This window comes from Narcine bancroftii, chromosome 12 (genome assembly GCF_036971445.1).
Source record: "Narcine bancroftii isolate sNarBan1 chromosome 12, sNarBan1.hap1, whole genome shotgun sequence".
Taxonomy (NCBI): Eukaryota; Metazoa; Chordata; class Chondrichthyes; order Torpediniformes; family Narcinidae; genus Narcine; species Narcine bancroftii.
The window spans coordinates 94,906,282-94,923,071 of record NC_091480.1 but is presented as its reverse complement, the minus strand read 5'-3'; the positions used below and the strand labels follow the sequence as shown (position 1 = coordinate 94,923,071).

General features: G+C 43.1%; 1 protein-coding gene across 3 annotated transcripts in view; it reads right to left on the bottom strand.

The window, feature by feature from the left end:
• The window catches only part of fam171a2a (family with sequence similarity 171 member A2a), a 209,944-nt gene that overhangs the window by 138,249 nt on the left and 54,905 nt on the right, over positions 1-16,790 (bottom strand). Inside the window, exon 1 of one of the 3 annotated variants that reach the window (XM_069904844.1) lies at positions 3,420-3,683. The exons of the other annotated variants lie outside the window; for them this stretch is intronic. Within the exon in view, the coding sequence (XP_069760945.1) occupies positions 3,420-3,456 (37 nt within the window). The 5' untranslated portion in view covers positions 3,457-3,683. Of the gene's footprint in view, positions 1-3,419; positions 3,684-16,790 lie in introns of those variants that run through there. 3 annotated transcript variants of the gene reach the window in all.

Below are 16,790 nucleotides of genomic sequence, written 5' to 3'. Positions count from 1 at the left end.
CAGATTTCACGCTGAAATTGCACGCTCAACAATATAAGAGCTCAATTTTAAATTTAGAAATAGCACAGTAACAGTCTCTTTCGGCCCAGGAGCCCATGCTGGCCAATTACACCCAAATGTTTTGAACAGTGGGAGGAAACAGCAACATCTGAAGGAAATCCATGCAGACATGGGGAGAACGTACAAACTCCTTCCAGACAGCACAGAGTTCAAACTCCGGTCTCTGGCACATTAACATTGTTGCACTGACTGCTACTGTGCTGCCTTTGGGGGGGGGGGGGGGGGGGGGGGGGGAGAACTGGAGCACTGTGGTGGGTGACAGGAAGCTTTTGCCGACGCCATTCAAAGTTCATTGTCAGAGCAGATGCTCATCACATACAGACTGGAGATTCTTTATCTTGCAGGCAAGGCAGAATGACCACTCATCAGTAATGCAACGAACTGTACTTAGGAAAAGACAAATATACAAATGAGAGGTGTAAACAAAGAAAGTAATGTAAACAAACTAACTGTGCAATACAGACAATAAATATTCATTCATAAATAATCTGAGTTATTTGTAAGATAATGAACATTTGTACATTTGTAAGATAAATAATGTGAGAGCCCTTAAGTGATTCTCCGATTGAGTTTTTCTGTTTCGGAGTCTGATGGTGGACACGTAGCAACTTTTCCTGAACAGTCACTGGTATTAACATTATTGTTTCAGATATTATTGGATCAATTTACACAGCGATTCAGATTTCAACTCGAATCATTCACTACCCTCTGTGCATAAAATCTCCTCAGTTCTCTTCACTTTAAACCTATGTCCTCTGGTTACTGATTCCCCTACTAAAGGCAATGTTGCAAATACTTGGACAATTACTGAGAAACCCATCTCAGATTAGTTCATGGCCACTTACTCCATTGGAGCCAGTGGGAGGACAGAACGATAAAATCCCAGGCCAGCACCAAGGCCGCAGCTCGATTTGGCCTTCTCTGCTGGGCAGGCCACGCTGTGCGCACGCCTGTCACTGGGTTGGCAAAGCATTCACTCTGTGCCAACCTTCATCATTGGGAGTGGGGACAAAAGAGCAGAGAGAGGAAAAGCTTCAAGGATATGCTCAAATGCACCACCACACTTACTCTGGGGATCTCTGGCCCATGCAGATACAAGAGAGAAGAGCAGTTTGCAGGATGGTAATGAAAATGTTGGAGTGTACATATCTGCAGCGCAAATCAAGCAGCAGCAAATCAACTCACAAACTCTCTCTTCCACCCTTTCAGGACCTCCAACGAAGTTACTCGATTTGATTCAACAGAGTTCAATGTGCTACCAATAAGTGGTCATCCTGCCTTGCCCGGAGGCGAGAGAATCTCAGGGTTGTATGCACTCGGACAATAAATCTGAACTTGGTGGTTTATTGTACAACCCCAAAGACTTTGGTGGAAACGAGATATTCATGATCTCGAGGGACTACCCAAGAGGAAACTGAATGATCGACTGCAACAGCAGAGAAAACCGATGGGCCCAGATGCCATCTTATAACTTCAGAAGTGGACAAGTGGCACAAAGCCTCAACATCCCACCAAAACAGCAAACCACTCCCTTCAACCACACTCGGCTATTTTTCTTTAAATCAGTCCTTAAATTTCATCACTCCCTGTTCAATAAGCAAATCCATAAACATGATGCAAACAAAAAAAGTATGACACGATTTGTTAAATGACTTTTCCATCAGAGGGTGCTTAACTTACAACATGGGATCAGAGGTTCACCTCAAGTGATTCTCTGGAACGAACAGCAAAGTTTCCCTGACAAACATTTGGGAATTTACAACTTGAATGTCTCCGATATTTGCAACACAAGCGACTTGCATCTGAAAAATCTCGATGAAGGCTAACCAAATTAAACCACTTGCCTCCAGGAAATCCTTTCCTCCCTCCTAGCACAGGCAATTTAGTAGCTGGACAGGAATCTGCCCTCCTCCAAATCTCTACTCCTCAGCAATGTGTCCCATTATTAACCAAAGAATATTTCAATAGATACAACTGCAAGGATATTTTGATCCTGACCCACATGCAACAATCATGAACGAGTCATGAAATTTATTTTGCTGTAGCATTACAGTGCAAACATTCATATGATAACCATCTTACAACAGGACTATAAAAATTAAAAAATAATGGTGCACGAAAAGTAAGGCAGTGTCTTTGGTTCATTGATCATTCAGGAATCTGATGGCAGAGGAAAGGTGCTCGTCTTTAGGCTCCTGTACCTTTCCCCCCCCCACCCCCCCAATGGTAGCAGAATGAAGAGAGCATGGATGGTGAGGGTCTTTGAGGGTGGGGGAAGACAGGGGAGGTCTTTGAGGCCTTTCAATAAATTCCAACTGTACCAGAAGTTTGCAGACACTGCTATTATAGTCAAAGCAGAAATGCTGGAGGAACTCTGCTGGTCTCGCAGCATCCAAAGGAGGTAAAAATACATTACCAATGTTTTGAGCCTGAGCCCTTCCCCAAGTTAGGAGTGAATTAAAGGCTGGGGAAGGAAAGGGGGAGGGGGTGGAGTACAGACCAACATACACAAGGTGTGCTAAGATGAAAGGTGAGAATGGTTTCTGGCTCTGTGAAGAGAGATCAGAGAGAAAAGGAAAAAGAGAGATATGATTTTTTTTAATAAACACAGACATTGCGGGACTTTTACCGTTATGAAGAGCCTCTGATGTTCCAGCCTTGGTTGTTCACACAGGAACGTCCAAAACTGCAAATCTTCATTTCTGTCCGCAATTTTATTGTGTCGACGTCACACGAGTCCGACATATCCTTCTCAACAGAGCAAAACGTCTATCAATCCAGAGGTACTGTTAACTTCATGTCTGCTTGTTTCAAATTTGAAAATCGCTCACTACAACATCACACAGTTTACATGTCATCGCTCATCGTATGAGCCAGTTGGTTGCGGAACATCTACAGTGCAGGTTACATGGCAGGTGTTCCGGGAAAATGACAAAGGGTCGAGGAGGAAAAAAGTTGGAACTGGAATGGCAGTTTTTGCTCAGCATCCATCCCGGGAAAGTGGGAATAATTTCCTGGAACAAGGCAGCTGTGTTAAAATAACATGCGACAGAGACAGCAGGAGGCCGAGACAGGGAGAGAAACAGAAAAGAGGAAAGAAGAGGGGGTGTTGGGGGTTGTTGTTTCTAACAGAAACCAGAGAAGTTGATGTTAATACCACAGGTTGTAGAAATCAATTCTCGCCTTTCCTCATATACAATTAACACCTTTCGCCTGTTCTCCCTCTCCCAATCTTCCCCCTCTCTTCCCAAACCTCCCCACCACCCCCCCCCCCCCACTTTATTCAGATGGCAGTCTTTTTTTTTCAAACATCCCCTTGAGCAGGGCTCTGTCCCGAAATGTCAGTAATATATCTTTACCTGTGAATGCTGAGAGACCACCAAGTTCCTCCAGCATTTACCGACTATATCAAGCACAGCAAATGTGGTTTCCAGGCCATCCCTAGCCCCTGAACATTAGATCTTGGCTTCCTTTTTCTCTTTAGGCCCATCACACTTGCACCAGCTCTTGGCGAGAACCATCCAATTGATCCCCTGCTCTTAGCTTGTTTTTTTTTGTTTTTTTTTAAAAGCTTGTTGATGGGACGACAGTGCTATGCAAGCCGACAGTAAAATGAAAAGCAATCCCCTCCTCCGCTGGGTGCAGAAGCTTTCACAGGGAGGCGGGCTGGAGAGAAATGAGGGAGTTGCACTGGTAGTGGAAGGAAACACTCATTAATATACACTTGCTTCATAAAACCCCTTCTGCGCATTCCTGAGCTCAGCAGCTCTGGCACAACTCCCCGGTGAGGTCATCATCACAAGGGAAACTTCAAGGGATGGCGGCGGCTTCACAGGGGAAAAAAATGTGTTCATTTTTAATTTAAAAAAAATGCAGTTGACAAAGAGCTGCAAACAACCCAAACACCTCACACCAATTACCATGCACTGCAGTGACTTCGCAGGGTAAACAAAGCATAAAACACAAGAATGTTGATCCCCGCTCTACCACTCTGAATTTCTTTAATCACGTTTAACAAGTTGAAACTTTGCCGAGGGCCTTTGTGGACATAACTGGACTGTACAGCCTGCTGAGTTTCTCCAGCACTGCACAAAACGGGCTTTCTAAAGTCCATGAGATGACATTCTGGATCAAGGCCTGCTTCTTAGTGAAATGTTTGCTTGCTTCTTGCAGAAACATCATGCAAAAAAAAAACCAACTAATTTTTAAAAATCAGTTACCTGATACTCCTAAAAACATACATGGAAAAGGAGCATTGTAGCGTTGCTCCAAACTCCAGGCAGCCAACTGAAGATTTAAGATAAGTGTTAGAAGACAGTTCTTCAAAGAAAATGAAAACAAACAAATGTGTAAATAGACAAAGATCTGGTCAGGGATGGCTAAAAAGAACTTGACTGGAACAAAGAAATTTTGCAATGAGAATGGCATTAAATGAGAAGCTTCGCTCAGGGTTAAAGCAGCTTAATCTGTCTGACTTTTGAGTCAGTTTCTGGCTGAGCCAAAGATCCGGTCTAAACATTTGAATGCACCTCAGTAAACGATCACAGCATCATCGTGGCACGGTTCCACAAATGTTGCAAACTCCCAAAATTCCTTGCGAATTTTCTTATCCCCATGACATCTTGAACCAAGACCAGGCATGGGGGCAGAGGATGGCTGATTAGGTAGGACAATCGGAAAGAGAGGGCCAGCAACCTAAATGAGGACGTGGGCGGCAGGATGTTGGTGGCTATCACGTTGATGGCTACAATCGGGCCTCAATCAGGTATTGGGTTGGGTTAAGTCACAAACATAACTGGGATGGTGCTGCGTGAGATTTAAGTCAGGTTCGGTGGGTTCACAGAGAAGCGAGTCTAGACACAGGCCAACAAACAAGGGATGATCTTTATTGTACACGGGGAAATCATAACGGGGAATACAAAAGACACTTGATACTAAAACTATATAGGCATTCACATCAGATACAGTGATCGCCGATACCAGTGGCCACCTACTCTCTATTATACACGTGCAGTGATATTCAGCAACTAGCACACTCTGACAAGACAGGGACTTCAACACACACTCCCAATTCCCTGTTCCAATGGGGTGCAGCTCAATGTTATGTATTCCCACTCTAGTGTCGTGCACACTTTACCAACTGTAAAGGTATAGCAGGCTGTCGGGAGAGCACGGGGCAGTGGGTTCAGTTGGGGGGGGCTGATATCAGGCTGTCGGGAGAGCATGGGGACGTGGGATCAGTGGGGGGTGGGGGGCTGATAGCATGGGGACTACATACGTCCACTTTGAGATCTGACCAGTCAGTCAGAATGGAACTTGGATGTACAATATGTCGGGGAATGGCTATATTTAGGTATTTGGAAGTGATGACGAAATAATCTGACTGTAACTCAGATTCAGGGTCTCTTCAAATTTAAATTTCTGAGCTGCCGTAGTGGGATTAGAAATAGTGTCTCCAGACCAAACTTTACAAGCCTAAATATCAAGCTTGAATGAATCCTATCACCAGGTCCAATGCTGCAATTTCCACCTGGCCTCTCAGGTGGCTCAAAACAAATTTCACCATATTCGTTTCAGGAAAATGAAGGAAAGTATTCCCAGTACATTTCATCCTTAACCTATCCCACTGTGAACAGGAGCAGGATTCGAGCAAGGGCAGGTTGGTGGAGTCAACCACACAATCTCACTGAATGATAGAACTGTTCAGGAGGGACACCCTGTTTCTTTAAATCGCTTTGTTGCTTCTGGAACTAATCGACTGATTCCAATGTTTCCAACATTATTGAGATAGGTAAATGTAGGGAGGTAATAAAACTTTAAAAACAAATTAGACTTTATTTTCAAAAACTATTCAAAGTTTCTTCCCACTCTGTTTAATTTTCACTGTACATTATTACATTCATTTCTATTTCTGTGACACCTTGTCATTACTCACTCTCCTCCTCCAACCACCCCCCCCCCCCCGTTTGTTTGAGGAGGTTCCCCACGGTCTCAGCCCTTCAATGCTTGATTACAGAAGACACTAGACCAGGGTTGGCCAACCTTTCAGTTTTTTTTTAAATAGCACGGTAACGGGCTATTTTCGGCCTACGAGTCCATGCCACCCAATGAACATACACCCCCTGGTCTGTACTCATGGGCTGAAATGAACTGTTATTGTGCTGGATGTCTAAATAAAAAATTAGGTTGGCCACCCCAGCACTAGACTGTGCTCCTTCCCAGAAGTATCCACGCATTGGCTCAGCCAAGCCTCGGTGTATCCCTGCAGCCTGGAAAGTAGCAGTTGGCAACATTCCCTCACCAACATCACCTTATGCTGAAAGGTTTCAGGCCGATCAAAGTGCCTTTCTGAGTTGATGGTGTTCCAGCGGTTCTGGATGTCCGACTTTGTCCATCCTGGGAACAGCCCATAAATCTGGTGATAAAACACCAAGCAAAAGGAGATTGTGGAAAGTCATGAAATAAATGCAAGCTCTTTCTTTTGCTGGTCAGATATGGGTCTGGGATCTAATTATTCCTGACACTTTATCACATAGTCTTTAACAGCAATTGGCAGTTAATTAGTTCCGAATCCATAACAAGTGTTTGTGGAAATGAGGCAATCCAAGGTTTCCAGATGGGTCACGAAAACCCCACACAAAAAAATGCAATTTTATCTCATGGGATGTACAACAAGAAAGACAAAATTAATTAAAGCAGCAGGTTCCACAGTTATCCATATATGGGTTGTCATGGAGTAACAGTATGGGCTGATAAACTGCTTGTACAATTCTCTGCAGAAAGTAAAAACAAACAAGTGTGTGAATAGAGAAAGATCTGGTCAGGGAAGGTAACAAAAAGCTTGATTGGAAGAAGGAAATTTTGTGATGAGGATGCCATTTAAATGAGAAGCTTCACTCAGGGTCAAAGCAGTTTAATCTGTCTGCTTCAAACTGAAGACCTGATCCAGACAATTGAATGAACCTGAATAAAAGACCACAGCAGCATCATGGCAGTTACATGGATGCCGCAAACGCTCGTAAATCCTTGTGACTTTTCATCCCCACGACTGAAAATGTGGCATCTTAAATCAAGACCATGCGTGGGAGCAAAGGCTGGCTGATTAGGTAGGACAGTCGGAGGAAGAGGACCAGCAACATGATTGGGGCTGTGGGTGGCAAGAAGTTGGAGGCTATCAAATCGATGGCCACCATAAGGGCCTCAATCAGGTTAAATCACAAGTGGAATGGACAGTGGCCATTCCCAGAGATTAAAATTACTAATGTGATAGAGTATATAGAAATGTTTTGGGGAGATAAATTGGGAAAGGTTTGTTAGAGTAGGTCACATGCAAACAGTTTAAAACAGATCTTATTTGAAATACTGGAACTATGTGGCCTCTCACAGCTTTTTTTTTGCAAGAGCTTTGAAGAGTGTTCAAGAGACGTCATTAATGGATTCTTGTTTACCGAAAAGCAATAGATGAAAGAGAATGCTGGCTCCCCTACTGTCTGCAGGAGGCTTGCTGTTGTAAGAGGATCATGTGGTTTTGCAAGCAGAGAGAGTCAAACAGGCTTTCTCTCTATCTCAGGCTCAGTGTGTGTGAGAGAGAGAAAGAAAAGCAGAGATCACTTGACGGTGTCAGCCAGCAGTTTTCTGGCATTGAGACAGGACAAGCTGGCAAGCTTTTGGAAGACAGCCTGGTCAAAGCCCTCATGGTTCATGCAAGAGGAGAGGACTGGCCGTCTAATGTTTCACTTGGAATAAGAAAAACAGAAAGGAACTCTGTGGTGACCTGAAAGAAAGGTTATCATCTGGAGAACCCTGATGGGGCAAGTTTCGTCAGTAAGACACTGAGGTGTCTGATGGAAGTACATCAGTTGTGGATGTCCTTGAACAACCAATCTCTCTATGAATACCAACAAGAACCTTCCTGAGCAGTAACCATTTACCTTTCGAGCACCAAAGCCTGGTGAACTTAATACATGTTAAATTCTGTGCACACTATAAGAATTGGCTGCAACCAGTGAATTTGGAAGAATGAGGTGAGATTGGACTGTGAACCAAACAATTTTCTGAACTTACACACGCTAACATACACATGCGCTTAGGATTAGAAAGGGGTTAAGTTAACAATAAATAAGTTAAAGTGTGATTCTGTTTTCATGTTTAAAGCTAATTAAAAGCAACTTTTAAGTAATCGTTTGTCTTGGTGAATATCTATTGCTGCTAAGTTTATGGGTCCTCTGGGCTCGTAACACTAAATTAAATTTTAAATTTAGACATAGAGCACGGTAACTGGCCTCGTTGGCTGAAAAAGCACACGCCACTCAATTAACCTACAACTCCCGTATATTTTGAACATTTGGAGGTATCCGGAGCATCTGGAGGAACGCCACGCAGACACAAAGAGAACATACAAATGGTGCCAGATTTGAGCCCCAGTTGCTTGCACTGTAACAGCATTGAGCTGTTATGATACAGTTAGCATAGCAATCTCAAAACACAACTGTTCTGCGAAGAGCTCCTTGGTTCAGGAATTCCCAAGATACCGTCCAAAGTGATCCACAGTCCTGTGACAGGAATACTGCACAAGGCAATGATGTTATCTCATGCATAACCAATGCAGAATCGCCTAGCTGAAGTTCCAAAGAAGCATGATTCAACACAGAAATGACTCAGATCACATTAGTCTTCAGAAGACTTGATTTCCAGATGCAGGGTGCTGAGGAAAAGTGTGGCAAGTATTTGAATTCCCGAAACCAAGTGGGTTTTACTGGAGAAACTCCATTGGTAGCAAAGATATATAGCCAGCATTTCAGGTCTGAACCCTTCGTCACGGTCCTTGACGAAGGGCTCAGGCCTGAAATCTTGGTTATATATCTTTTCGACTGCAGGACTTGCTGAGTTTCTCCAGCACTTTTGTGTATTTACTACAATCAATGTGTCTGTAGAGTTTGTTTCACTCCAGAGAAACAAAAATGTCTGCTTCCACTCCTGAGTCAAAGATAGGCACATCACAGCCCAGGTCCTTAAAGTCAGAAATTATCAAGCTTAAACATGAAACATTCGGAGGTGGCGACCAGCTGGGGTTAATCAGTTTTCCCAGGGTGACCAATTCCAAGAAATCCCAAGTCAAAGCATGAGCTTGGAAATTAGCCAAGACTTGCAAAAAAACCTGGCAAATGAACAAACACTCTGATGTATTGCACTATATTGTAATGCAATATGCAACTCTGAACTATTCATATACACAATGAAGACTTACACTTGTGCATTACTTAACAATGTTCCAAAAGGATTTGCAACCAAGGACATATTTTGAAGTGTAGTCGCTGTTGCATTGTTGGAAGCAGTACAGGCACACTTGGCTTCTAACACAGACCCTCATTGAGGGGATCGACTTACTTCCACTCTGGTTACGTGGGTTCAGGAATGGCTGAGGCCAATGTGGGAACCACAGACCTTTGCACAGGTGGAAAAAGTAGTTGCCAACGGACCAGATGGGTAGATCATCTGGAAGGTGGTCTCCTCCTCCGGCCACTTGTACAGTGCTTCTGAGATCCCAATTCAGGGCCTCAAGTTCTCAATATCATTCCAAATATTTTTTACTGCACACTGATCTGTCATAGGTCAGCGATACCCAGGGGATTGCTTTACTTCTTCAGGACTTTGAGTACATCCTTGAAATGCTTCCTTAGGGCACTTGCTGAGCTCTTCTCCATGGTTTCCACAGTTTGCTTTACTTCCTCTCTTGATGACTGTCAGAAGTACAGCTTCTGAGGTCCCTTGGAATATCATTCCCTTTCCAGAGCAAATTTGTGACCCAAGTTAATATCAGACCGTTTTAAAACCTTAACGGGAATACGGTCTGTAGCACTGTTAGGGCAAGAGTTCGCATGAAGCTATTACAGAGCTAGAGACCCAGGTTTGAATCCTACACTGTCTGTAAGGAGTTTGTATGTTCTCCCCATGTCTGCATGGGCTTCCTCCGGGAACTCTGGTTTCCTCTCATACACGGGGTTATAGGTTAATTGGGCTCGTGGGCCGGAAGGACCTGTCCCCGTGTTTTCTGTCTACATTTAAAATTCTGCTAGGATTTGTTTTCAAGCTACCGTACACCCCTTGGTGCTCCAAGGTTTGCACCTCACTGCCGTAGCCATCACACATGGGGATCCAAACATTTTCAATTTCTCGTTTGTTGACATGCATACCAAGATGCAGTCATCAAGGCCGACAGACATCTCATTCAGAAGGGGAGAGGAATTCACTTAATGAGTAACCTATCACGGTCACTGAACATCTCTCTCGTCAGGAAGGTGCAACAGCTACTTCACTTTCTAAGACTGAAGGAAGCAAGGCTACTGGCCACCATTATGTAAACCTTCTTCAGGAGCTAGGTATCATATGTTTTGGAAAATATGGAGCCCATATTTACAAAGTGTGGCTATTACTATTTAGATGAATCTCAGGCAATCCCTTTCTCTCATAGGTCTCTCTCTATATAATATACAAGGTCTTTTCCTTTTATGGGGTTGGAGGGAGGAAGGTATAGTAGTAGGGTTTTTTTAATTCTTTTTTCAATATCTATATCTCTCTCTATACAGATAGAGACAGATAGACAAATATATAATAAAAATATAATATATAAATATAATAAATATATATAAATACGAAATGAATTTAAAATATATATATATATATATAAACACACACACATGCACATATGTACATACACACACGTATTTTGAATTTGTAATATTGTAATTGTTCAAAGTAAAAATCTTCTCCAGGAGCTCAACTCTGAGCGTCCTGACCGTCCACATCACAGTGCTGCTGCTGAGAAGTGGATTAGAGGTCAATCCACAGGACCATGAGTGGCAGAGAGTCTCTTTCTCCCCCCCCCCTCCCCCCGCCTACAATCAACATGATTTACCTGGATCACTGTCCGAAGAGGGTTTGCAAAAATCACTGAGGACCCCCCTTCCACCCCGCTCACAATATCTTTCAGCTGCTCCCGTTGGGAAAGCAATGCAGGGGTATCAAAGCCACCACAAGTCTGAGGAACAGCTTCTTCCCACAGGCAGTGAGAACGCTGAACAACTAAAGGAATTGTTCACGTTAACCACCTGAGACACTCATTTACTAAACAATACTGACCTATTTATTTACAAGTATAAATGAATACTTGTCCAACGTGCATTATTTGTCTGTACTTGTGTCATGTCTGGTTGTGTGTCAGCATGTTTTGAACTGCTGTTTCGTCAGGTTGTACTTGTGCAACCAGATGACAATGCACTTTCTTACCATTGCAACAGCATGGCCCAGGACAAGTCACTGGAGACCTTTATCCCTTGGAACTCAAAGCTGTTTATCATCTCAACCAGGCAGCGAGCATCACTCTTTCAGAAGTTATAACTTAATTCTTGGTCTGGCTGACATCAAGGAAGCAGCACCACAAATCCTGTTTGTGGCCGACGGCGCAGATCGTATTTCAGGGAGCGTGCAGATGCACAGGTCACGTAGGGTGGGGGTGCGTTTGGTGTGCTGAAGCTGGATTGTCGCCAATAAATAGCAGTCTGATGGAGGTGCCCTTGACAACTGGGTGCTGCTAGGCTGAGTGTAGGGCCAGGGAGGAAGATGCCACCTGATGTTGACTGCTTTCCTCGGTTTGTGAATTGAAGTGGGTCAAGGGGTGGCTGGCAGGCTGGAGAGTATGTGAACATTCAGCTTGTTCAAAAAGCACTTCATGATGGTGTATGAGCAAACCAGCCGGTCGGTGGTCATTCTACAAGGACAGGGTTTGTTTGTGAAAGGAAAAACAACTTTCTGTTGAGCATCAAGTAATTGAATTCTCAAACAGAGTGAGTAATTAGGACAAACTCAAAGTGATGAATCTAAATTAAAATGATGAGGAACACATGTGTTGCTTTTTCTAATTAGCTACAATGGAAAAAATATATCCAAGTTTATAGCGAGAAAGTCAGGGAATGGGGCTGAGTGGGAGAATGCATCAGCTCATGATGGAATGTTGGAGAAGACTCAATGGGCTGAAGGGCCTACTTCTGCTCCTATATTTTAGGGTTTAAGATGTTAGATCGAACCAAATTCTTCCTCAGGCCACTGCAAATATCCATCCAGGTGACAATCTTTTGCTTTTATATTGGATGTAGCCACTGTTTGAGAACCTGTCCTCTACTGGTAGACAATTTGAAAGACCAAATTAAATTCAAAAATTAAAAATCCAATCTTCCCGATGGATAATTTTTAAAAGATTAGTGGGGAAAAAAAATTGCATGAATTATTAGGTTTAAGGAAGACCACATTCCAGTTTAAGGTTTTCAAAGAATTACTGGATAAAAATATCCCTTCATTTCCTCGCTTCCCTCTTCTGGATTCCCGAGGTTCTCTTTCCAACCCAACATCAGACAACACCAGAAATCATCCCTGAGGGGTACCATAGTGTAAGCCCAGAATTTTCCATTTGCTATGCTGTCCAACTTCAGAGAAACATTGAGACACAAGTCCTTTCTTTGCCCTCCCCACTAATATTCAACAACAGTCACTCTCACAAAAAGGACAGAGCTTCCCAAAGTTCGTATCCTACCTGACCAACATAGGGGAAAGGATTTTTTTAAAATTATTTTTTAAAAATTAAATTTAGAAGTATAGCACGCCAACAGGCCCTTCTGACCCACGCTGCCCAGATACCCCAATTAACTGTAACTCCTGCACGTTCTTGAAAGGGGGCGGAAACCAGAGCACCCAGGGGAAATCCACACAGACTTGGGGAGAAGGTGCAAGCTCCTTACAGACAGTGCCAGATCCAAACCCCGGTCATATATATCCCGTCATAGCTTTTCATTAACTGCTACGTGAGACGTGCTGCGCCTTTTGAAAGTTGGGATGTATTTGCGTTATTGAGAGAAAGCATTACAATAACTAACGCAGTGTGTTCTGACCCAGAAGTTTTCAATTTACAGCTACTGTGGATTCCCTTCAGACTATAAAAGATCTTGTTATAGATCATTTCAAGGTGAAGTTAACCCCACACAATCCCACCAATCTTCCAGTTTTACATTTGAAACCACATGTGGCTGTGCAAAGGTGAATGAAGATAATGTACCTGAATGCACCCAACCTAAAAATAAATAAATGTCTGGACAGATTAGATCACGCAAAGTGCTATTATTATCCAGCCCCATTAACAATGTCTGGAATGCACTCTCTACTTCATTGATTTGTTTCTATTGCTGAACACTGGTGGCAGATGGTTTGCACAACTTGATTTCTGCATGTGCTACCCACCCTCAAGTTAACCTAATCCACCACTTCATAGAGGGGGGGGGGGGGTGTCTGAGTTATGTGGTGGGGGGGCGGTTGTGGCAGGAGAGAGTCATGAAGCAGCAAGAAAATTGAAGGGGTGGGAAAGTGAGAATTAGATCAAATATTCTTCCTATTCCATTGCTTGCTTCTTTCTGCACACAAATCTTGCCAGCATGAGCTCAAGAGAATTGATTCCAAGCCACTTTCATTTCACACATTCAGGAACATCATTCCTCTACTTCACATCTTCATTAGGTGATTTTATTTTAAAAAAAACTACACAGAAGTGCGTAATCGCCTGCTCAAGTTTAAAAAGGCGAATTGATCTTTTATGCCGACGACCAAAATACAGATCGCGTGGTGTTTTTAAGCTGAAAGAAGCAGCGTGAGCCAACGTGACGTCAAACATGCGCAGCGGGAAGGGAAAACAAGACTATACTGATTGAAGAGCAGGCACGAGCGCTGTGCAATCTTAGAACTCAGTCAATGTAATCGTCTTTTTTTTGACCCTATAGGTTCTTTGTAATTCACGCTCCTGGGTCGCGAGCTGTCGGCATCATCGCAACTTCATCAGCCCTCCCCTTTGGAGCCGCATTCAGCAGCCATCCTTTTAACAGAGGAGGTGGGGTGACTTCGCTCCAGGCGGTGGAAGACAGAGTTCGACCAGTCAACCCTCCTTCGGACATTTACGGAGGTAAGTGAAGTGATTTAAACAGAGAATATCTGTCTTGATAATCACTTTCCCCTCTCCACTATAAACATTCAATTGCATTGAGAAAGCAGATCTGAATAATCTCTCTTCATTTCCCATTGAATCTCTTCTGAAATTAGACATCTAAAAAGTCCTTAATAACAAATATCTATAAGATTAACTGTGGTAGATTTTATCCAATTGATTAGTCTTTCCTGCATGACCATAAAAAGTGTAGAAATTGTGGCAAAATAATGGGCCTGGTCTTTTTCTTTTTCTTTATATAATCGAGTTTAACAAAAACACTCTACACAAGGTAAACTAATGGTAACATAAATCAAATCAGATCACTTATCCATTGAAAATTAGAAGCATATCTGTAGTTATTACATTAACTTATTTTGCTCAGGACATCAAATTCTATAATTAAACAATAATATCATAACTTGTATTTTATGTCCAAATATTGAATACAAAAATTATACAAATAATCCGTGCACAATTCCCTAACACAAGGCATTTTATACTTCTCTGATGGGATCATCATGTTGTTCTGGGACATGATCCATAATCTGTAGTTAAACCCCCTTCATTTGTCTTAATGATGAAAAGGAGAAAAAAGGAAAAATAAATTTCTCCCGACTAATCTATCCCCCCTATTTACTATATATATTTACTCTCTCTCTCTCTCTCTCGATATAAAAATATCTATATCTATATAGATAGATATATATAGTAAATATGAATAGAATAACGACCTGTTCTTATTGGTACATTAAAAAAACTCAAAACAGATGTGAAGAGACCATCTTGCTTACTCAGCTCATCCAGAGTCTCAGAAGGTGTACTGAACTAGTTGCTCACACAAAAAAACACCCTGGATATCTGGCAAAGCTCCTCACCAGCTTTAGCTGTCAAACCAGGCTTCATCACATTCTGAGGTGTCGCAATAGCATTGCACAACGTGACAAAGTAAGCTTCTATCTGTAATTTCCATTGGAGGTGATGGAGTGGTAGATCTAATGTGGCACACAACGAGAGTCAATTCCCAGTGCAAGTATGAGGTAATCTCAGCAAGGTTTAACTCCGGCACAGGTCTCTACGGGGAGAGAGTGGGTCACCTTGACGGAGGAGTACCCAGCATTTCCTCGCGTGCTTTACTCCTGCCTTGCTGAAACACAACACCTTGACTATCATCTTCCTGGACTCCACAGCACCTCATCTTCTGTCTGAGCACCCTCCACCAGATGGGGTTAGCATCACCTTCTTCAGTTTTCATTAACCAACTCCCCACCCTCACCAATCTTCAACCCCGTCTCCTTTCTTCTTGTTTTGTTTTTCCACACAGCCAAAATCAATGATCATATTTTCTCTTATCACATCCAATCAACAGAGGGACCTTGGGGTACAAATCTTTGCATCCCTCAAGGTCTCTGCACAGGTTGATAGGATAGTTATGAAGGCCTATGGGAGACTGGGCTTCATTAATAGGGGGATTGAGTGCAGGAGTAGAGATCATGTAGCCACTCTACAAATCTCTGGTGAGACCACTTGCAGAGTATGATGTTCAGCTCTGGTCGCCACATTATAGGAAGGATGTGGAAGCTATGGAGAGGGTGCAGAAAAGATTTACCAGGATGCTGCCTAGATTGGAAAATAAGTCTTGTGAGGCAAGGTGAGCAGAACTGGGACTTTTCTCTTTGGAGCATAGAAGGACGAGAGGAGACTAGATAGAAGTCTACAAGATTATGCCAGCACCTGTTTCCCAGGGCAGGATCAGCAAATTCCAGAGGACCTATGCACAAAGGGAAGGAAGTTTACGGGAGACATCAGGGATAAGTATTTCTTCCCCCACCCAAGTGGAATGCCTTGCCAGGGATGGTGGTGGAGGCTGAAAAATTAGGGGCTTTTAATAGACTATTTGACAGGCACGTGGCTGGAAGAAAAATTGGGCTAGGGAAGGTTGAGTACTTTTTTTAAAAAAGGAAAGTATGGGTTGGCACAACATCGAGGGCTGAAGGGCCTGTACTATGCTGTAATATTCTATGTTCTAACACCTTTCACCTGTTGGCCTGTCCTCCCACTCCCAGTCTTTAATTCAGGCAACTGCCTGCTTTTTGCTATACCTTATAGAAGGACTCTGGCCCAAACATTGGTAATATACATTCAAACCTCCTATGGACGCTGAGAGACCAGCTGAGTTCCTCCAGCACTTCTGCGTGTTTTTACTACAATCACAGCGTCTGCTATCTTTCACTAAGGATGGGTTCAAAAACTGCTGATGTTGTTTTTCCTTTACACTTCAGATTAATTTCTCCGCTGAGGAGATCATCTTGGGAGAACTCATCAGGATATAACAATGAAGTGGGGGTGGGGAAGAAAACAACCTGCTGGAGGAACTCAGCACAGGCAAGAAAATGACTGGCCGTTTTCGGGTCAGAACCCTTCATCAAAATTGCCTTCTGCCTGACGTAAGGCAGACAAAGAGTTGACATTAGTGTTGCTTGCCACCCCAGACGGTAGGGAGAAGCAAATGAGAAACCCTTCAGAGTCACCAAGTGTCCATGGATACGACTAGAAGAGGCTTCGGCACCCCAGTGGACACTGCCGATGTCCGCAACAGGTAAGGACCGAGCCTTTAGTTCTTACACAACCAATCGTATTTCGACAGAACCATCCCATAAACGCTCTGAGGCATTATATAGGAATGAGTGACCGTGATATCAGAAGGAGA